The sequence below is a fragment of the Microdochium trichocladiopsis genome (assembly GCF_020744255.1).
Source record: "Microdochium trichocladiopsis strain MPI-CAGE-CH-0230 chromosome Unknown B0I36scaffold_11, whole genome shotgun sequence".
In the NCBI taxonomy this organism is placed as follows: domain Eukaryota; kingdom Fungi; phylum Ascomycota; class Sordariomycetes; order Xylariales; family Microdochiaceae; genus Microdochium; species Microdochium trichocladiopsis.
Window position 1 is genome coordinate 194,596 of NW_025763554.1, and position 20,923 is coordinate 215,518.

The 20,923-nt window shown below is 57.1% G+C and overlaps 7 protein-coding genes across 7 annotated transcripts; 3 read left to right on the forward strand and 4 right to left on the reverse strand.

Annotated features, from left to right (window-relative positions):
* Positions 1-197: 197 nt before the first annotated feature.
* B0I36DRAFT_368060 (uncharacterized protein) lies at positions 198-2,117 on the forward strand (the record flags this gene model as incomplete). The annotated part of the gene is made up of 5 exons (XM_046159557.1): positions 198-341; positions 401-505; positions 623-1,014; positions 1,091-1,158; positions 1,210-2,117. The coding sequence occupies 5 exons, from the start codon at positions 198-200 to the stop codon at positions 2,115-2,117; spliced, it is 1,617 nt and encodes a 538-aa protein (XP_046006273.1).
* Positions 2,118-2,626: 509 nt separating this feature from the next.
* B0I36DRAFT_335155 (transmembrane proteins 14C-domain-containing protein) lies at positions 2,627-3,382 on the reverse strand. The gene is made up of 3 exons (XM_046155427.1): positions 3,256-3,382; positions 3,091-3,183; positions 2,627-3,023 (listed from the first exon to the last, which is right to left on the reverse strand). The coding sequence occupies exons 1-3, from the start codon at positions 3,290-3,292 to the stop codon at positions 2,827-2,829; spliced, it is 327 nt and encodes a 108-aa protein (XP_046006274.1). The 5' UTR covers positions 3,293-3,382; the 3' UTR covers positions 2,627-2,826.
* A 3,847-nt stretch (positions 3,383-7,229) lies between these two features.
* On the reverse strand, positions 7,230-9,352 carry B0I36DRAFT_335159 (uncharacterized protein). The gene has a single exon (XM_046155428.1). It carries the CDS (start codon positions 9,073-9,075, stop codon positions 7,687-7,689), a length of 1,389 nt encoding a protein of 462 aa, XP_046006275.1. The 5' UTR covers positions 9,076-9,352; the 3' UTR covers positions 7,230-7,686.
* A 1,971-nt stretch (positions 9,353-11,323) lies between these two features.
* Positions 11,324-12,516, reverse strand: B0I36DRAFT_35184 (uncharacterized protein). Its single transcript, XM_046157053.1, has one exon. The coding sequence runs from the start codon at positions 12,188-12,190 to the stop codon at positions 11,576-11,578; it is 615 nt and encodes a 204-aa protein (XP_046006276.1). The 5' UTR covers positions 12,191-12,516; the 3' UTR covers positions 11,324-11,575.
* A 1,354-nt stretch (positions 12,517-13,870) lies between these two features.
* On the reverse strand, positions 13,871-14,370 carry B0I36DRAFT_335163 (uncharacterized protein). The gene has a single exon (XM_046155429.1). The coding sequence runs from the start codon at positions 14,179-14,181 to the stop codon at positions 13,945-13,947; it is 237 nt and encodes a 78-aa protein (XP_046006277.1). The 5' UTR covers positions 14,182-14,370; the 3' UTR covers positions 13,871-13,944.
* Positions 14,371-14,927: 557 nt separating this feature from the next.
* On the forward strand, positions 14,928-15,370 carry B0I36DRAFT_354331 (biotrophy-associated secreted protein 2; the record flags this gene model as incomplete). The annotated part of the gene is made up of 2 exons (XM_046157302.1): positions 14,928-14,961; positions 15,066-15,370. The coding sequence occupies 2 exons, from the start codon at positions 14,928-14,930 to the stop codon at positions 15,368-15,370; spliced, it is 339 nt and encodes a 112-aa protein (XP_046006278.1).
* A 1,781-nt stretch (positions 15,371-17,151) lies between these two features.
* Positions 17,152-20,445, forward strand: B0I36DRAFT_335165 (uncharacterized protein). Its single transcript, XM_046155430.1, has one exon. The coding sequence runs from the start codon at positions 17,211-17,213 to the stop codon at positions 20,391-20,393; it is 3,183 nt and encodes a 1,060-aa protein (XP_046006279.1). The 5' UTR covers positions 17,152-17,210; the 3' UTR covers positions 20,394-20,445.
* The last annotated feature ends 478 nt before the right edge of the window (positions 20,446-20,923 follow it).

The following is a 20,923-nucleotide window of genomic DNA, read 5'->3' on the forward strand; positions in this document are numbered from 1 at the left end:
CATCTCTCATGTTCGCAGAAGCAGAGACAATGACTTCATGAGACCAGCTGGCCGCCTGATCGACCAAGGCGACTTCAGCAATCAAATCTACCACCTCGAAAATCAAGCAAACGCCAAGCGGGGGCGCCCGGCAGAGGGGTTGCCGCCGTTCGCACAACAACAAGGAGTAATCTCGGTGGCACCAGGACGACTTCAACATGGAGAACCGCGGACCGACACTGCTGATCCTGAACGCCGTGTTCATGGGCCTCATGCTCCTGACCATGATCCTGCGCATGTGGGTGCGGCTGGGAATCGTCAAGTCGTGGGGTTGGGACGACTCGCTCATGGCGGCTGCGGTGGTGCGCACACTCTTTCCTGGGGACGTACAAGCCGGGGATTGGTACTGACGACGGCACAGCTCTTCTACGGGATTTATCTATCCTTCTCCATACATGGAGTCATGTACGGCACAGGGCGGCACTTCAAAGACGTCCCGCTTGAGGACTACGAAATCGCCATGAAGGTCAGTACCGGGCACATCACGGTTCACGCTCGCCATTGCCACCCATCCCTTGCTCTAGGGATTCGGGCGCCGCGCTTCATGCATGGATAGACACTGACATCATACACGAAAAAAAAGTCCTGGTGGATCTGCTATCCTTTCTACAGCTCCGTCATGATCGCCTCGAAGCTCTCGATCGGGTACTTTCTGCTGCGCGTCACGGTGCGCCGGCTGCACCTCTGGCTCTTGTACATCACAATGGCCGTTACGCTCTGCGCCGGGCTTGCCTTCTTCGTCGGCAGCTTCCTGCAGTGCCGGCCCATCTCGTACTGGTGGACACGATACGGCGACCCGGCCGGCGGCTTCTGCATCGACCCGACCATCATCATTGTCCTGGCATACATGTACAGCGTGTTCGCCATCACGTCGGACCTCATGATGGCGCTGTTCCCAGCGCTGCTCATCTCGGCGCTAAATATGAACCGGCAGCTCAAGATCTTGCTAATCCCGCTCATGGCGATGGGAACCATGTACGTGGCTTGTGTCCTGGCGATTCCCCTCCCGTTTCGTTTCAAAGAGCGTTTTCCAGACTGACAATGTAACTAGTGCAAGCCTGGGTCTAGTCGTCAGGCTTCCCTGGCTACTCAAGCTCCGGGACACCGAGGATTTCCTATGTAGGTCGTCCATATCGTTATTGTTCCGGTACCGTCACTGACTCTTAACAGGGTCCACCATCGACATCGCGATATGGTCAACGGTGGAGGGCGGCCTGGCCATCGTCGCCGGCAACCTCGCCACCCTACGCCCATTGTACCGCTACCTCATGCAGGAGTTCGGCTTCACTCGGGGCTCGGCCCAGTCTGGCCCTCTCGACGGTTCGGGCGGATCCGCGGGCCAAGCGGCGTACAAGGCCCGGTCCACAACCGACAGCAAGAAGTCGCGCAGCAATCATCGTCGCGGCGGCGGTACGCATGGCAGCAACGGCAGCTTCAGCCTCGGCATTGCGACCGTGTTTGGCGGCACGGCAGGCGTGTACCCGCTGTCTGATATCGATGACGGGGAGTACGGCGGCACTGGCCGGGGAAGCGACGACGATCAGAAGAACAACAACAAGAATAACGAGGACGGCAGAAGGAGCAAAGGTACCAACCAAGGCAAGGGGTTCCCGAATAATAGCGGCCATGTCGGCGCGCAGTACGAGCGGAGCGACAGCTTCAGCAGGGCCAACAATAACAACCATAACACCACGATGGCAAAGGAAGGCATCACGGCGAGAACCTCGATCTTCACGACGTCATCTCCGGCAAACGCACCCCTCTCCGGCGGAGGCGTCTACGGCCAAGACGACCATGATGGTATCTACCACGACGGCGGCAGACCGTACGGACTGCGCACGCAAATCGTTGCAGAGAACAGCGCCAGCGGCCGGGGGAAGACCCGGACGTCGTCTTCCGATGATGATCCGAACGCCCGCAGTAACAAAACCACACACCACCACCACAGGCTGCCGTCGAGTGACAGCCAGGAGGCGCTGTACCCACATACTTTGACGACGAGGCAACAAGGTAGTGGTGCTGATGGGGTGCAAACAGCACGCGGCACGCGGAATACCGCTGGGGATCGAAGATATTAGTTTGATATGGGTCACGGAATTGTGTTTGTCCTGCTAGCATTTTGAGCGTGTTTCTGTTTCTTGAATGGTCAAATTCACAGCCAATATGCATTTTCTTGACATGCTTCAGGAGCAATACAAGTGCATGACGTGCTGACATGCCGTCCGCTGCGAAACCTGTGAGATATGTCCTAATCATAGCGGCCTTGAATTGCATCGAGAGAGCTTAGATTGGCCCCATGCTGCCAAATTGAGAGGTCCTCGACAAACAGTTATGGGCAGGAATCGAGCTTGCAACTGCTTCTGGAGCCAACCTTTGGTAGGATGATTCTCCTGCATGGAGACCTAAGTGCCTCTTCTCGATCCCAAGCGAGAAACCAATGTGCCATGTCCAAACTCAAGAGAGGTGGCCCGCCTTTCGTCTAAATTCTCGACTCAAGTAGCACCTCGAGGGACAAGATGGCAGGGACGAGGCGTGCCATAGTTCTACTGTGAATAGCCTCTGCTATACAGAGAAAGCCGGCCGGAAATGAGACAGAGATGAAAAGTTGGAGTCAATTCATCCAGCGCAATCTGGGACACATCATTGGTATTGCGTTTTGGGCATTGGGAGTTTTCTATTGTTGTACATCTGGTAATACACTGTCCCTGGGACAAACGCCTAACGCATCATGGACCTCAGTCCGGGAACCCCGGTTGTAGATGCTGCACTCACTCCGACGGGGCAGCACTAGACGCCGTACTTGAACTCGCGGAACTTCTTCTGGTAGTAGAAGGTCGCGAGACTGCCCGTGGCGAGCAGGCCCAGCGGCACGGGGGCCCGGGCGCCCGTCTTGATGACGCGCGGGATGGCAGAGCCGGTGAGGAGCACGCTGCTGCCGAGGGCGAGCTCGGCGCCGTTGTCCTTGTTGTTCTTGAGGAGGTAGCCTGGGCAGGGTGCGCGGGATTGTTCAGTCGAGAGGATTCTGGGGGTGAGAAGGGGCTGGGACATTACCTGCATAGCCGAAGCAGGCACCCAGGCCGACGCCAGCAATGAGAGACGGCAGCGAGCGCGTCCGGACGTAGCCGGCGGTGCCGCCGACGGCGACTGTTCGAGGAGAATCCGTCAGCAACGAGCACAAAGACCCACTGGATCAGGTGCGTGAGAAAGGGGACTTACGTAGACCAGCGAGGGTGAAGGAAGGGTGCTCGGCCATTATTGAAGGAGATGGAGCTGACTTGGGCGTCTAGAAGTAGATGGAAGGCGTGCCGGTTGTGTAAGTCAGTTGTCGGATACTATCCCGGTGTGGGAGAAGGGCGGTCGGCAGATCCGGCGGGACACGTGCGTGAAAAGCGCGCGTGTGCGGAACCACACTGCTTCCGTTGGGCCGCGGAGCGGATGACTAAGCACATCTACAGGCTCTGGTGGCTGTCTCTCTGGAGGCATCGATCACGATTCAAATACGGCCATTGCCTCCAGTCCACTCTGATCTATCATCATTGCCTGATCTCTTTGCGGTGAGCACGGCAAGTTCTGCCGTTTGACTACGGACGGGCCAAGAGACAGGAAAGACTCCGCTACCAGGCGGTCTCCGATAGTCATCAATGCGGCACAGCCGATGGAATTTGTGCAACACGACATTGCGGTGTTGTACGCACTATTGTCACTCATTCGAGAGATACTGGTGAAACATGAGATGAGTCCTGAAAAGCCCAATGCCCAAGAGCCTTCAACCCCGTGGGTCATGTGGTCTTTAGTTCTCTTCTTTGCAGGCCCAGCCACAGTCGTTCAAGCTAAACACTCAGTGGCAGGCATTCTGTTGCACAAACATCAGCCACGTTAATCAAAGTCTGCTAGTAAAGAAGGCGTTTTCGGACCAATGGGACTAGATTGACTACATGGACTTGTGGCCGGTCTTTATGTCGCTAAGAACTTCAATCTGGATTTGTATTGCTAGATCATCAAGAATGGCCCTCAATGCTTGCAAAAAGGCGTTTAGCAACCTAGCGTTTTCAATACAGGCGTAGCGGCAAGGAGAAGCTCGAGCGTAATACGATTACCTTTATCATCCGAGATTGCATCATAGAGGTTGCTGCGCGAAATTATTAACTGATTTTGACGGTTTGTGGTCTGGAAATAGGAGCGTTGTGGCCTTACGACAATCCGAGTCTTGTAGTGCTAGGACGTGTCTGTGATAATGAAAGCTACCAGACTGTATCAATGTTACCACGGAACACAATATGCCACATGTGAGATCGATGCAGCTGTGAGGTATCAGTCTTGCGCTTCTGGTATATTCACGAACTTTGTCAGGAACTGTAAGCTTGGACGCTCGTCCACAGATAACACGGCGAGGCAAGGAAGACCGGAGGACGAGAGGTGTTGTCACAGAACAGGTTGCCTGATCCAAAATATCTGGGACCTGTTAACTAAAGTTAAGACAGAGCCTCCCTAACCCGCAACTCGATCATGCCCCATGCCTTCACGAAGAGCACCCGTGACCTGGATAATATGACGCTTTCGCTCGTTCATTGGCAAGTTCTGGCTCTGTATCGAACACTGACAACGGAACTCGTCTCATTGGTTGTCACAGGTTGGGTTCTACAAGTGTAGCATCAATGCAGCAACGACTTGGATATTCCCGTCCGTCCCATCCATGAACGCTTCGAGCAGCGGATAAATGAGACAGCATCATATGAACTAGCGTCTCTCAGCTCGTTCACGCGTGAGTGCCAACAACTGTTGCTCAAAGGACGAGCTTTCTTGTTGTTATTCTTCCACTCAGAATCAGGACCAGCCACGCACCAACGACCCCTCGAACGACAGATCCAAACTGAGCAGTATACCCCCGCGGAAGCCTGATGTAATGATTCCTCTCTGAACCCGAGACAACCCAGAAAGATACCAGGTGAGTCAAGCAACAAATAAACCATGGCACAATGCTCACTTTCCCTTGGCAGCTTCCCTTTGCCGGGTCGCCTCCTAACAAAGAAAACAAGTCACTCACGTGAACATGCCACTCAAACCCAGCAGAACGCTTACCTAAGTTGTTACCTTCCACTAAGAACATTAGGGAAGAACAAAGAAGCCCTGTGGACAAGGGCCGGCCTAGCCTTTGCGGCATACTCCTCTACAATGGAACTAGCCAGCCCAAGCTCAGCCGTTGGTTCCGGCGCATCCGATCGATCGCCGCTCGCCTTGGCTCTTCACCGGCCCCGCCTTGGCGCATGAAAACTCTCACACTGTTCGACTCCACAGCGCTGTGCAACCGGCCTGATGGGCTGGCCCCAGGTACAGAAACGGAGAACGTGGACGTGGGAATGACACGAAGCACACGCGTAGTCATGCAGTGACTTGTGCCTGGCAGAGGACAGTGTGGGCGAGTTCAGCCGAGAGCAAGGTGTGGCAGGGTTTTCGTGCACGATGACCTGCATCCTCGACTGCAAGATAGAGGCAGCAGTGCCCCTGGAGCTAGCACGGCGCCAGGCGCAAGTCTACTGCAAGGCCAAAGCATGCAAAGGCGTCAGTCATTCGACTGTTGATTCTGCGCGCCCCAAGAAACGCGGCTCGTCGGGTCTTGGAAAACCAGGGCATGCAAGGCACTCGCCATTTCTCCAACGGGCTTGCAACGTCACCATCTCTGCCCGCCGCCAGCCAAGATTTCTGGTCCCACGGCGGCAGAGCCGCACCGAGCACCCCTGTCTCAGTGTCGCTTGAACCCTGTCCTCTGCTGGAGGGAACCCTCCGTGAGCAGGGATTTCCTTGGCTGGGTCCGATGGCAAGGAAAACGTCCAACGTCATCCGATGCTAATTGTCCAAGATTCCAAACAGGTCATGATCATTCACACGTCAAATCCATGGCAAAGGGTAGCAGCCGACATGGTCCCATAACACCCAGAACGAACATCACCACGAGACAGACTTTTCTGCTGTTCGACAAAGAACCGGCCATGCCAATTGAGGAGTTCGACGCCTGCCCACACCACCAACTCGGCGTAGGCAACCAATTGCTGGTCACCCATCTAGACGACAAGCGCACGACGGCTTGCAGTAGCCCGGCACCGCCCTGGAAGAACCTTTTAGTTTCGGGCAATGCAGGAACAAACTATTCTTGTCCGACTTCCAATGCCATCACCTCCACGTAACCGCTCTCCAAAAGGCTGGGCCATTGTTCTTTCGTGTGCGCGCGCATGTATCGATTGCCCAATGCTGCTTCACTGCCCTCCCCTCCTTTCAGCCTCGGCACCGCCCCCATCTTGGCTGGCTTGTCCGACACACCAATGCAGTACAACTAAAGGATGCACATCAGATAGACGTACATGCATGTGCGGAGAGAAGCGTGCATATTCCCAAGCGTGTTCAGTAGCAGCTGGCTGGCCCTGCGTCGTCCGAGTCATGCTGCGTGTTGCCTTGCGCGCCTTTTGTCCGTTTCCCGATGATGACCCCCATCATCATCCGCCTCACCCGACTTGTCCTAGTCCGGCTGGCTGCACAGGCACCCGTCCAGAGAAAGGCCGTTATCCCCAAGACAGTCTAGCGCCAGGAACGAGGCGTGTTTCACAAAAGGCCCGGCGCGGGGGGGGGGGGGGGGCAGTGGAATGGATCGAGCGAAGAAAAAGCGATGAGGGAAGTTTTGAATTTTTCGAGCCGGCAGAGTAATAATGGGAATGCAGGTACCCAGCGAGTATTTTCGCCACTGGCGTTATTAGGAACCCTCCTTTTCCTTGTTCGGGGGCCTTGATGAGTCGTACGGTACATATGGGACAGCCCTAATTATTGCGCGAAGAGACGAAAAGACTGGGGACTACGCCGGACAGATCCTGCCCGGTGCGGACAGGATGCGCGAGCCAGGCGACCAGCAGAGAAAATAGAGGGACAGGAACAGTGTGTTGTTGCTGAGATCTCGCACGGGCGGGTGGAGAACCGCGTACCGGTAGACGCGGCCTTCTTCGCTGGATCCGAGAGGGTAACCCCACATGAGCTGACGCACTCCATGTCTCTTTGGGGCCGGTTTTCTAGGCCGGAAGGCACTGCCGTGTGGGTGGCTTGCCAGTCTTCGCTTCACTCACAAACAAGATTTCAGGGAAGAGTGTTGAGGCAGTGAAGCATAATACACAGAGTCACATCACGCAGCGGAGCCATGTAAGAGTATATGAAGAAAGAGGCAATTATCATTAAATCCCATCCCCCAACAACCATCGTCCTGATCAAAGCTCCACCATCTTGCCTCTGCAATATAAAAAAGAAGAATAAAGTCTAGATACATCCCATCTGAAAAGGTCATGTGCGTGTGCAAAATGTCGTGAGGGTTGTACAAAAAAGTCAAAATATAAAAGCAGGACATGCCGCAACCCGAGGAAAAGGGATCAACTCAACCTTTTCCCCCAAACATGGGTGGCGTCGCTGCTATACCTCCTCAACTCCTTTTTGTCTTCCGGAAAAAGATTAATGGCAAAGATTGATCAGGGGAGTGCTCGCGTTTCAACAATACAGTGACTGTTGCTGCTGCTTCTGTAGTTGGCAGGATATAATGAGTGAATCGAAACGAAGAAGTGTTTTTCTTTTGGTGTAGACCGACTAGTCAGTCACTGAAAGCCACACGCGTTGTTCTTACAAGAACAGGACAGCGACGGCACCGAGGACGGCGGCGAAGCTGACGGTGTTCAGGGCAGCACCGGCCGTGGGGATGACGGGAGTAGTGGTGCCGGCCGGGGGAGCCGGGACCGTGGTCGAGGCCGGAGGGTGAACAGGGTAGGTGGTCTCAGCGGGAGGCTGGACGGGATAAGTGGTCTCAGCGGGAGGCTGGACAGGGTAGGTAGTCTCAGCGGGAGGCTGGACGGGGTAGGTGGTCTCAACGGGAGGAGGCTGAACTGGGTAGGTGGTAGGAACAGTAGGGTGAGTGTAGGTGGTGAAGGTGGTGGGCGGGCACGAGGTCGACTCCTCGGGGGCGCTGGTCGGGTAGGTAGTCGGGTACTCAGTGGTAGGGTACTCGGTGGTCGGGTACTCAGTGGTAGGGTACTCGGTGGTCGGGTACTCAGTGGTCTCAGTGACTGGGTAGGTCGCGCTGGTGGTGATCACTGGGTACGAGGTAACCGGGTAGGTGACCGGGTAGGAGGTCACGGTGTAGATGGTGCTGGTGATCTCCTCCGAGCAGGTCGTCGAGGACTCAGTCACAGTGGTGTAGTAGGTCGAGTACTCGGTGGTCGTCGAGTAGGTAGTCTCTTCCGTGCAGGTGGTTGACTCAGTGACGGGGTAGGTCGACTCAGTGGTGACCGGGTAGGTAGTGGTTGGGTACACGGGGTAGCTAGTAGTCGGGTACACGGGGTAGCTCGACGACGTGCTCACTTCGTAGGAGGAGGTGCTCTCCTCGCAAGAGGTCGAAGACTCCGAGCTGACCGGGTAGGTGGTAGTTGGGTACACCGGGTAGCTGGTAGTCGGGTAGCTGGTAGTCGGGTAGACGGGGTAGCTCGACGACGTGCTGACTTCGTAAGTCGAGGAGGTGCTCTCCTCGCACGAGGTGGAAGACTCGGAGCTGACCGGGTACGTGGTAGTCGGGTACACGGGGTAGCTGGACTCAGTGGTAACTGGGTAGGTGGTGGTCGGGTACACGGGGTAGCTGGACTCGGTGGTGGTCGGGTACACAGGGTAGGTCGACGAGGTGCTGACTTCGTACGTGGAGGAAGTGGTCTCCTCGCACGAGGTCGAAGACTCCGAGCTGACAGGATAGGTCGAGGAGATGGTGGTCACGGGGTAGCTGGACTCAGTGGTGACCGGGTAGGTGGTCGTGGGGTACACGGGCGAGCTCGACGACGTGGTGACCTCGTAGGCCGAAGAAGTGGTCTCCTCCTCGCACGAGGTGGAACTGCTGACCTCGTAAGTCGAACTGGTAGTGACCGGGTACTCGTCGGTGCACGAGGTGGTGGTCGGCGGCTGGGCGTGGTAGTTGCCGGGCATGGCCGCGGCGGCCGAGGCCATGAGAACAACGGTGGCAGACTTCATGGTGAATTAAGATTAGGTTCGTTTTTTGTTGTCGAAGGTTGTTCCAAGCGAAGGTTGCCAAGAGATATTGGCGTGAAGCGAGAGTGGTCCAAAGAAGACGAGCGAGAGTCGTTGGAGTCGAGCGTTGGATGGGGAGCAGACCAGAAAACAGTAGAGGACGGGGAACTGCCGGGCGACTCTTATACATGCAAGTGCTCGCGGAGAACGAGGAGGGCAGATGTCATCAGGGAGGCGTGTGGAGGCCCGCGGGCCGGCGTGATGGAGGCATCACCTCGCATACGGCGAAAGCGCACCGCATCTCATCTCATCTCACCGAGCCTTGACTTTAGTGGGAAGTGTGGACTGTGAATCGATAGACAGCCAGGCGTGGCCCACCCAGGCTTGCCTCCCAGGGCACGTCAGTCGTTGAGAGTGCCCTGCCCTGGCAGCTGTCGGACCTGCCTCGAGAAGCACGTTGACGTTGCTGGGCAGTGCGGCTCACTAGCGCAGGAAGCAACTCTCCTCCCCCCTGCCAGGTTTGTCCTGTCCTGGCACCACAGCAGGCCACGACGGGTGTGGTGGAGTCTGGCTGTGCTGGCCAGTCGCCGCCGTGTCCTGGCCGGCCTTACTGATGTCGTGGCCGTGGCCGAGCCGGCGCAGGCACGCCGCCGACAGCTTGCAGGGCGGGCGGCGGAACAGCAGGAGCACGCGAGAAGCCCAATTCCAGTGCTGTCCTGCAGTGGGAGCCCAGCAGCATGCCCACTCGTGTCCACGAATAGCCGCCAGGGGTCATTTGCACCGGCGCTGTGCCGGCCGCGGCGGGTCCTCTTTGCCGTCTGCTCCGTGCAGAACAAGGACGTGCCGTTGCCCAAGGTCCACCAGACGGCCTGGCAGTCAGTGCCTGGCCTGGCCTGCCTGGCCTCGTGTTGTTTTTTGCCTGTTGCCGGTTTCCTTCGACGTTCCTCGCGGCCAGCCCCTGTGCTGTCCTCAAGGACATGTCGTCTCCATGCTGTCATGTTCTGCCGTCACCGTAGTACAATGCCGGCCAGAGGGGTCCTCGTCAGCTCTGTCGACGGATGGGATGGACCCCTCTCTCCCCTCCACGTCTTCGCTGCTGGCTGCCTGCTTGAGGCTTTGAGCGGAAAACAGGGGTCTGCCCTCTCGGTTGGCTGCTCGAGTGCAGATCAGCGACTGGGGCGTGCATAATACGAGGCCCCCCTTTGGCCGCGTCGTCCTATGGGAGCCCGTGCATCAGCCGTCGGGGCCTCGCGACAAAGAACTCAATGCTGCCAGCAAACAAGATCAACGGCCGCTAGCTCGCTGGCCGTCCCAAAGTCAAAACCAGCAGGTGATACGTCATGCACCATTCATAATGTGGACCACAGCGCGCACAACACAATGCCAAAAGTCCAACGGCCGGCGGCGCCGTCTGCCCATGCCCATTGTTAGCAAAGCTACCAAGTGGACGGGGACGGCTAGCTTTGCACACCGTGCCCCGTCAGACACGAGCCGCAGGCGCACGGCCGACCTCCATCCACATCTCGATCAGGGCTGACTGACCACAGACGCCGCTCATCTGCGCACTCCCCATCGGATGAGCAGCGTATCGAGAGCATCAGACTAATCTGGAAAATCGTTTTTTCCCAGCAGAGCAGAGGAGGGCCTGCATTTGGACACAATGACTCGATGCGCAGGGCGCTAGCAACTCAACACAGAAAAGGTCAGCCACGCCAGAGCCGACGGCTTGCAGCTCTCGAAAGGGGGACATGGCTGAGTGGTCCAAAGTGAAAATGCAATTGCAGAGGCGTACACCACGTTCCGTGGCTGACCATGGCTCTCTGCCAATTCCAGGGTGGTCTGGCGGCATGCGCATGAGCTGCATCTCGAAGCAGCTTAGCCTCGAATTGTTGCTCAGTTCTGCCCACGCGATACGAACTTTCGAGAATTCGGCCACCTTCAAACGAGAGCCTGCCATGTGTACGTATGCAGGTCTGAACTCTGGGCCGGCAAACCACATTCAGAGACTCGATTTCGAACTACGTTAGCTCCAGCCTAGGGGAGGGGCCATTAACGCAGAAGCTCGTGTGCCTGCTCGGCTCCAGTTTATACTCTGGAATGGCAAGGCGCCGGTAGAACTCCAATTTTTCTCATTTTCGGTTCTTGGGATCCCGCGGCAACAGACTTTGGCTAGCATGGCAGTCGTTTGACCAAACAATGACATTCTTCTGCCTCCATCAGTGCTAAAAGACGATAGCCTATCCGTCAGCTCTGTAACGTTTCCTTGATGTTCTACCGGTCGTTTGCACGCTAAGAAGCACGCGTCGGCTGCTTCTTCGCCGCCCACGCAGCTTGGCTCAAAGCCATTATACTAAGCCAGACGCCTCTATTTTCCAAGAGTCTAGCACGCAACAGAGCAAATACCACCATCAGAAACCAAATCCCCCTCAATGCCGGCTTTTGGGCATCCATTGCCCAAAAAGGGTTGGGCTTCAAGCTCATGTTGATTCCGCCACTCCAGCAATCATACTAACGGCGCGCAAGATCGAATCCCGCCCTTTCGATGTGATTCGGCCGCCCCGACCAGACCACACCCTCGTATTTTGCCGTTCCTGCCGGCCTTCTTAACTAAGTGGGCTTTTGATCTTTCCCCACAAATAGCCAGTTCCCGGAAATGCACCTTTGAGCCCATCTCACCATCTCGTTCGCTCAGCAACGATGCTTGATGGTTGCGATTCAAGAATGGAGCCGTGACTGAGCTAGGCTCGGAAGCTGACATCATCGTAGTCCACTCGCGATTTCCACGATGAGATGCAACCGCGCTTCCGGCCGCTCTGAGGTCAAGAGTGTTCAAAGTGGGGATGATGATACTTCGAGTAAGTAACAGCGGACAGCTTCCACGATCCACCACAACAGGAAGACTAGTTTGATGCCCTGCCTTCGTCGCTGGCTGGGAAGATCTGGTTACGAGTTGAGTCTTGCTCGCCGCCCGCCATCCTGTGTCTTGGCCGATTCTGCTCCGGAAAAGAGGGGAAGGATAAGCCCGGCGCCGGCGTCTTACTGCGAGGCATCGATCGATGCGTGGCAAGTCGCTAGTCGAGAGACGACCACCGGGCTTCCTTTGCAGCAAGGCAGGCATCGTCTGGCAACTCGTCCGCCGGACTCAGCTGCTCGGTCCTGCCCCTGCACATTTCGGTTATTACTTCCCAAAGGTTTGTCATCTAGTGCATACACGGTCCGCGGGACCTTTGGAGTCATCTCTTGTTACTGTTCTCGTCCAGAACAAATACGATCGGCAAGAGAACGCACGATGGTCTGACTGCGTCTCCCTTTGTCCCAAATGTGCAATTAAACGTGCGATATGCGGTCCGTGTCCTATCATAGCAGTGGTTGTGTCTGATCTCAGCTCACTCTGCGCATGATCTATGCGCCGCCCCTCGCATTGCATAGGGCGAGACATTTCCCCTCTATTTTTTGTGCTCCCCACCCCGTCATGTGGCCCACCCTGGTTCGGCCAAGCAATGGAAAGACCGCGGAACATTTCCTCAAAAAAATCCAGAGCCTCACCTCACTGGGAACGGGCGGCCGCCAAGCGAGCATGGTCCGGCTCCCCGATCGCGTTGCCCCAACTGGGCCGCCAGCAGGGATATAACCCTGCTCCGAGAGGTCCGCCAGCGGAGCCACAGGCGGGGCGTGCGGCTCGGTGGACCCCTTTTGCTTTTCCCGGCTTGAGAAAAGGCGGAAACGGGTCTTTTGTCGTTCCTCGTGTCTTGGCTCCTGGGATTTCTTTGTGGTGCCTACACTACTGTAGGCACAGGACAGTATCTTTGATCTGCTCCACTTTGGCACATTCACACCCCGTATGCAGGCTGCTTGCGCCACTGCTGTCATCGTCCTTTTCGAAGATCCGTGTGGCCGGTTGTGAAGAGGTAGGTGTGTAGATGTGTGTGTCAGCCGGTAAGCCACTGTGGGGAGGGCGCCACTTCGTATCGTGCTTGCCTGACCTGACTGATCCTCCGCCCTGTTCTCTCGGTTGTTCAGCCGTTGCCGACGGCGAGGAATGACAGTGGGGATGATGACCAGGCCATATCATGCTACTTGCGCGCCCGCCCTGGCGCCTGCTCTGCGGGTGGCTGGCAAAGCTGGCATGGCATGGCGGGGAGGATGATGCAATGACAGCGCAGTAAGGTCGTATCGGGGAGTGTGGATGATGCGGATGATGCTTGGACGCTTCTGGATGGCTCTGCAGGGCTCCAGACCGATCGTGTCCGGGCCTCCGGGGTCATTTTTCTGTCCTCGTGTTGCAGTGGTGGTGTGCGTGCTGCAGGGTTTTACTTTTCTTTTCCCGGGGTCTTTTCTTGTGCAGCGCGCTTTGCGATGCCCGTATGGTTCCACGGTCGTGGCTGAGGCCGACGCATCTTTCTGCAGGTGGCTGCAGCAAAGTCCTTTGCGTTCGTGCAGATGGATGCATGCCGCTCGATGGCACGTACGTCAAGAGGCGCATCTGCCTTGGCAACGTGTATGGCTGCGGATCCCTGGATATAGCTGCAGGGTTATATATAGACATAGACACATACGAAGTCGTCAGTCAGGTCACACGTTAGGCTCGTCCGATCATGTCTGTGCGTGTTGGTGGCGTGGTCTCTGACCCAGCCATACGATGCCCTGCTTTGCGTTACAGGCGACATGTGGGCGTGGCAAGGTTGAGATCTCATAGTTGCACAGTCCTACACTGCGCCCGGAGATTTTCCTCCTTCAAAGCTTGAAGCTAAGCATGAATTCTCTGTAGTCGCAATAAACCACTTTTGACCAGCCAGGGTTTAATCGTAAGGCATACAATCTCAAATCACTGTTTAACCTTACATGCCGAAGGTTGTGATCAACAAGATCAATCTATTCGCAGAGACATGTCAAGCAAATCATATGGCTTTCCTCGAGCATAAGCACTGTTGGATCGATTGCACATCGAGGGCTCAGGGAAGAACTGATCTCTAGATTGACCTTTCTAAAAATAGTTGAATTATTCCGCGTCCATTTCGAGATGACTTCCTCAAAGTTCTCTAGGGATTGAATTAGCGCAAGGAGAAACCATACATACTTCGGAAAAAAGAGAGCTCCGATGAATTGCATCTCATAGAGGGAGACTCATCTTCTGTGGTAGAGAAACTATGCTAGAATTGACCAGGGCTTGTGAAGTCAGTATCACAAGTGCGGGCTGCATTAGCATGAACCTTTATACCAATTGTCCATACTGATGCACTTGAGCAAGTTCAGACTATGCGGGGGTATTTAATGTACTCTTGGCCAGCCTTTGCCATTACATAGTATTCTGTGTGGACGAGACTGAATCGCTTCCTTGCAACTCCCGGGACTGGAGGCTGGAACGCCCACGCAAGCATAAATCTGGGGCCGCCAATGACGAGTCGCAGCACCCTGGTCGCGTCTCAGTTGTCGTGCCGCCGCTGTCTCCACATCCCGCTTTTGGGGCGGGATAGGCAGAGGTGCGACGACCAGGGGTCTCCTCAGACAGCGCGTTCGTCTGATTCCGTGTTTCATCCCGTTTTGCCTGGGGCATCTTGCGACATCAGCCAGGGACATCAACTCATGTTCGACAACTTCAGATCTCTACATAAGGTCGCGATGAGCCGCCTTCTAAGGGCAGGCTTCTCTGGTCTCTATCCTCATCCTCGTCTTCAAACGGTCCTACCTCACCCATCGCATCTTCGTTCTCATCGACCTGGTGTCGCATTTCGCTTCTTTCTTCTCGACCTGGTGTCTGATTATTACTCTTGTACAAAAGTTCTACTTGCATCTCGCATTTTCCGCATTTATTCATCGCACGATACCCGTCAAGTTCGACACATAAATCAGTCAAAATGGTCAAGATCAGCATCATCTCCGCCCTCTTCTGTAAGCACCAAACAGGCCCATTTTCCAGCTCCAGACGAGAATCTGTCAAAAGTCTCAGACGGGCCTTTTTGAAGCTAACATTTTTCCCTTTCCCCCCTTCACAGTCGCTCTCTCCGTTACGGCGCTCACCCCCAACAACGCCGGCGCCAGCGCGGTCGGCAATGGCCAAGGCAAGCAGTTCACGACGGGCGGCTGCGTGAGCGACGCCGACTGCCAGCAGGGCTGCTGCGCGGGCGGCGCCACGTCCATCACCGGCCGCGCCGCGGGCATCTGCTCGGGCATCGGCGCCGAGTTCCAGAACGGCAAGACGGGCTGCGGCTTCCAGGACCCCAACGCCCAGCAGAACATTGCCGACGCCAAAGCCCAGGCCAAGAAGCAGGGCTTCAAGCGGGTGGTTCGCGAGGAATAGGTTGTTGTTGCGCTCAGTTTCGCCTAGAGAGAGGGTGGCTGGGTTGTTTGGTAGCCGCGACCTGCAACTCGCCTCGGGACTGTGGCGAGGGGAGTGACTTTGGGAAACAAGACACGGCGCAGGCCTGCGGGAAGGATTTCGGCATACGAGAGAGAGCATTGTGTAGTTGCATGCTCTTTAGAGCGAGCGACCTCTGACTCTTTGATCCTACCACTACCACCTATCACCTAAACACAATAAACTCGAGAGCTCTACGCATCGCTTGACACATGCTTGTCGAGGACCCTGATATTGTTGGAAACAATGCGTGAATCGGACATCGTGTTCGCTGACATTGGACATCATGACGCGATACACGGCGAGATATCTCGACTGGCCCGTGGGATTGCTTTCACAAGTCCTACGGTCTGGTAAGTCAGAAAGCCGTGCTAGCACAGTTACGCATGATCAGCGCCCAAGCGCATATGACTCTGTCTATCCACACGACTATGGCAAGCTCCACAATATGAAGTAAGTCTCTTGGAATTGTGGCGGTACCCCCCATGAAGTTCCTGGGAAGCGCATTGAGACAATAGAACAGCCTTCCTTGAAGCGTGCCTGGCCGTTGAGCCCTAGGTCTTGCTCCAAAGATGATCTTCTGTTCTACTACAATAGTGTCAAATATTTGTCTGGCTGCCCATTTGTCTCCTTGGACGATATCGAGTAGTGGAATATTGTGGACGCTCGTCTGCAGATGGTTGATGAGGTTCAATTGAGAAAGCGCGGCTGTAACCCCTAGCTGGCAAACTCGTACCTAGAAAGCACTGTGAGCATGATCGACTGCACTTTGAGCGGACGATGGCAATGAGCACGCGAAAGAGGGGCGCGGCCAGAGTTCTGCTGCTGAAGGAGGGAATAATTGAGCCGGACTGCGCATTATGTGAGAGTCTTGCTCAGAAGACGGCTGATCGCATTGCATGATAAAGATTGTGATCCCGCAGAACTGTCCAAACGCGGTCCAGACTAATGGGGCAACATTTGATTCGGCTTTACAGATTGGTCGCACTTTCACAGAGTGGCCAGCCACAATGCTGATGGTCAATTTGACGCTCTCGCACCTTAGCGTGACCGAGCGAATGTGAGGTGCTCTCCAGCCATCATTGTCTCATCCCATGTCGAGCATCACGATGCACTTCTCGGTGTGTTGGCTGCAAGAGGTGACGCTGTTATCTGTGTCTGGCTGCTGTTGCACAGGGTTGGTGAGATCGAGGGTCACACCGCAGGGGGCTAAAAATAGCTTAGATGAATCCTAGGCCCATCTCTTAGCGCTGGCCCCTAGCTTGATCGACCCTGATTTCGGTCTCGACCGCCGTCTTGGTGATGCCCATCCCAGGTGGGCAAGAGAAACGGACTCGAATGACTGGAAGATTCTTGGCTGGCAGACAGGGCTGTCGCTCAATGCTGCGACATGCGAGGCAGTCTTACGATCCTTACGAAGCCTCGCTCTCTTTCCACAAGCAGCCCTGTTGGATAAGGCTACATGGTCCCACTGGGGGCCGGGATGTGTGCTGACAGGTGGACCAAGATGCACCACAGAGGCGCTCATCAATTCGCCATGCACGGCTGCTGACTGGACCGTGACACGACAAGCCTCGTTGCCGAAACACAGCCCTGCCGTGCCAAGCCCGCCACTCCACGATCCCACTGCAGGCTGGCAATCTTTAGGGTGGTTCAAGGCCGGTACATCAAGTTCCGCCATGCCTGCCTCGCGGCGGTGCTCTCTTCATTCATCCTCTCTCTTCCCCAGTTCTAACAGCCGCTGAGCGTGCTGGACCCCGAGTACACCAACACCTCGCCAGCCATGGCGGGCGGCTTCTCGTATGTCTCGCTATCGCCACGCGGGAGCCAGCACCACCAGCACCACCAGCGTGCTGGATCGGCCGACCACGACCGCCGGCAGCCGTCGCCCGTGTCCCAGCACCACGCAGTTTCGCCCGGCGCACCGCCGACCCGCCCCGTCTCGCCGCTCGAGTCCGAGTCCGACACCGCCTCTGCGTATCTGGGCCGCTCTGTGAGCGTGGTCACGGCTAAGAGTGCGCGTATCCCGGTCGTCGAGGTCCACCCGGTGATTGCAGAGGAGCAGGCGTACCAGCAGTACCAGCATCAGTACCACAATCAGCAGCACCAGCCAGGCCCGTACGATGGCAACTTCCAGGACAGCACGGCTGGACCGTACGACGGCACGCAGTACCTTGGCTACGATCAACAGCCCCTGGACGCGGATCATCAGCAGCACCACGAGCAACAGCAATACTACCCTCCGCATCCCGCCAGGTACAATCAATATCCCCAAGAACAAGGACCCGGCCAAGCAACACAGTCCAGGAAGCACAACGACGACACGAAGAGGGAAGGTGTCCCCTCGTACCGGATATGGTCCGAGTGGATGTGGGAGATCATCACACTAGTCCTCATGTTCCTGCTGCTCTGGGCGGTCGCGATCCTGCTGACCATGTATAACGGCAAGCCGGTGCCCGACTGGGGCCGCTACATCAACCTCAACACCGTCCTCGCGCTCCTGTCGACCGTCTTCCGCGCGGGCCTGGTCGTCGTCATCACGCAGGTCATCTCGCAGCGGAAATGGAGCTGGTTCGCGGCCACCGACGACCACCACCACCCAAGCACGAGCAATCGCAGCAAGCCCCGGTCCCTGGGCCAGCTCCAGAAGTTCGACGACGGGTCGCGCAACTCGTTCAAGGCGGTCTGGCTATTTGGTGGCGTTCTCAAGGGCCGCGAGCTGGTCGCGCTCCTGGCGGCGCTCGTGTTCCTGCTGTCCTTCCTCGTGGGCCCCTTTGTCCAGCAGGCCAGCCAGACGATGAGCTGCTCCATGGTGACGTTCTCGAAGGACCAGGCGTCCGTGCCGATTGCAAAGTTTGTGCCACGGACGTCGGGATACAAGAGGGGTTATCCGGGCTCGATCGGGGTGCCGACGAGCGACACCATCGTGGCGCTGCTGTCCAGCGCAACGGTGCCAAAGGGGGTCGAGAACCGAGTCGGGTTTACCTGTAGCACGGGCAACTGCACATTCGTCAATGGCGATCCTGTTCTAGCAGATACTGGCCCGTCAGCAGAGAGTAATAACGTCGACAAGAACAGCAGGAAGAACAGCCGCCGGGACACGGCCCAGCCAGCAGCAGCAGCGTCAGACACCTCTGCCGACTCGACCCTCCCCTTCCTCGGCCACACTGTCGACGCGCCGCCCGGGACCACCGCATACAGCACCAGCTTCCTCTCGACGACGCACTCGACTGTCGGCCTGTGCCGGCTGTGCAGCAACATCACGTCGGCCGTGCAGACGCGCCGCCCAGTCCCGGGCCAGGGCCAGGGCGCCGGCTCCGGCGTGCTGCTCAACATGACGGTCAGCACCAACGCCTTTGCGCCCATCATCAACATGACGTCGAGCTGGGTGAGCCCAACTTCGGGCCGGTTCGACAGCATGGACTGGCTCGAGCCGGCGTACTACGCGCCCGCGACCGCCGCCGGCCGCGCGGCGCGGTACGCCCTGCACAACACGACGCTGCTCATGATCACGGACCCCTCGGGCAAGGGTGACCCGGCGATTCCCACGAGCATCCACCCGACCGACTACTTTGCCGCGGCGTGCCACCTGTACCCGTGCCTGCGAACGTTCTCGGCCGCCGTGGAAGGGGGCAAGCTCAGAGAGGTCGAGACCCCGGACAGCGTCAACGCCGCGGGCGACGAACTGCTGCGCGCGGAGCGGCAGATGTGGCCGGGCGTGATGGGCAACCTGTCGGGCCCGGCCATCGAGGGCTTGAGCATGTCGAGCATGAACTCGATGTGGCTTCCCCGGGGCGTCTTCTACGCGGCCGTCAAGTCGCCCTGCCGCGTGACGCTGCCGCCCGCTTCGCCGTCCGAGGGCCCCATCACGGCCGTGTACACGCGGCAGAACATGTCGACGGCCCCGAACGCGGTCGACATGGTGCTCTACCAGCCACGCATCCTCGACGAGCGGTTGCAACCGGTCGCCGTCGCCAGTGACAACAACAACAACAACGACGACGACAACGCCACCCCCTCGGAGCCAGACTACCACTGGGCCCAGTACCGCGTGCCCGAGGAGTGCATCTACCGGCACGACGTGCAGTTTCACATGGCCATCGGCAAGGTGATCCAGGACAGCATCCTCAAGGGGTCTTGCAAGAACGACCCGCGCACGGGGCCCGCGTGCTCGGCGCCCATCAACGTCATCGAGAGCGCCCTCGAGGCCCTCTACAACAGCGGCATGGCCAGCATGCGCACCGTCGACGGCTGGTTCGCCGACTTTGCCGACGCCCTGACCGCCCGGTACCGCTTCCAGTTCGGTGCCGGGGCATACAACGCCACCACCGACAACGCCGTCATGCCCATCGGCGAGCTCACCGGCGAGGTGTGGCTCACGGGCGTGTGCATCGCCGCCGAGCTCAAGTGGCTCGCGTTCCCGGCGGCGCTGTTTGTCGTCACGGCCGGGTTGCTGGCCTGGACGGTGCTCGGGACGTGGAGGCAGCGGCATCACCGCCCCGTGTGGAAGGACAGCGTGCTGCCGATGCTGTTCTACAATGCCAAATTTAGGGTGCAAGATGGCAGCGGGGAGCCGTATGGGCTGGTCAAGGGAGGACGGGCTGGAGGAGGAGGCGGAGAAGAAGAAGAAGACAAAAGTCCTGTAGCAGGGGTCGATGACTATCATCGGGCAGCAACCGAGATGCAGAACAGCTTGCTCGAGGCCAAGGAGATGCAGCGCATCGCGGACCAGACCATGGTGACGTTTGACTGGCCTGGCAGCTCGAACCGGAATGGAATCGAGGGCGGTGGGTTGAGCACAAGCACGGGCACGCACTATGATCCGCATAGCTATGGTTCTGTCGCAAACAACAATGGGCAGCAGGACGGCAAGGATGTTCCACGGCCTCGAAGGCCGTTCTTTAGGATGCCTTGGCAGCAGCGGCTGAGTGCCGACTCGCTGCTGGATCAGCATGGCCATCGGTAGCATCTGTAGTCAGGCTCAATTGAAAGAAAATGAAACATTGTCCACGAACAAATGTTGCTCCAAGCTCCATGGTTGATGCTTCGCCGGATGAGTTGATGGACTTTGGAAAGCAAACTTGCCATGGGTCAAAGACACCTGTGTCATGGCCAATGGAAAACGAAAGCGACGGAGATTTGCTTGCCCTGGCCCAGCAGGTGAAAAAAACAATGCATAACAACGCTTTGCTTTCGTTGTTCCACACTCGCCCAGGTAGCAACAATGGCCAGCCACGTCCAAGACGATCTACACAAGCCTGAGCTCAGAGTTGCAGCCAGGCATCCCTATATCTAGCTGCCGTGGACCATGAGCGTCCTGCAGGGCGCAGTCTCTGAGAGGTCAAGAACACTAACTGCCTCGCTGGATTTTGTCAATGGGACGCACAGCGAGAGACAGGAATGATGCCTCGATCACTGCGAAGCACGTCTGGTAGGCATCCATTGCCATCCGATGATGATGTATATCTTGCAACTTCAACAGGTGGCGCAGGGACG

Coding starts and splice junctions, on each gene's coding strand:
- B0I36DRAFT_335155 (XM_046155427.1), bottom strand. CDS start 3,292: ATGGCCGAGCACCCTTCCTTCACCCTCGCTGGTCTAC. Junction 3,184..3,255: donor CTTCACCCTCGCTGGTCTAC/GTAAGTCCCCTT, acceptor CTCCTCGAACAG/TCGCCGTCGGCGGCACCGCC. Junction 3,024..3,090: donor TGCCTGCTTCGGCTATGCAG/GTAATGTCCCAG, acceptor CACCCTGCCCAG/GCTACCTCCTCAAGAACAAC.
- B0I36DRAFT_35184 (XM_046157053.1), bottom strand. CDS start 12,190: ATGCCTGCCTTGCTGCAAAGGAAGCCCGGTGGTCGTCTCTCGACTAGC.
- B0I36DRAFT_335165 (XM_046155430.1), top strand. CDS start 17,211: ATGGCGGGCGGCTTCTCGTATGTCTCGCTATCGCCACGCGGGAGCCAG.
- B0I36DRAFT_335159 (XM_046155428.1), bottom strand. CDS start 9,075: ATGAAGTCTGCCACCGTTGTTCTCATGGCCTCGGCCGCCGCGGCCATG.
- B0I36DRAFT_335163 (XM_046155429.1), bottom strand. CDS start 14,181: ATGCAATTCATCGGAGCTCTCTTTTTTCCGAAGTATGTATGGTTTCTC.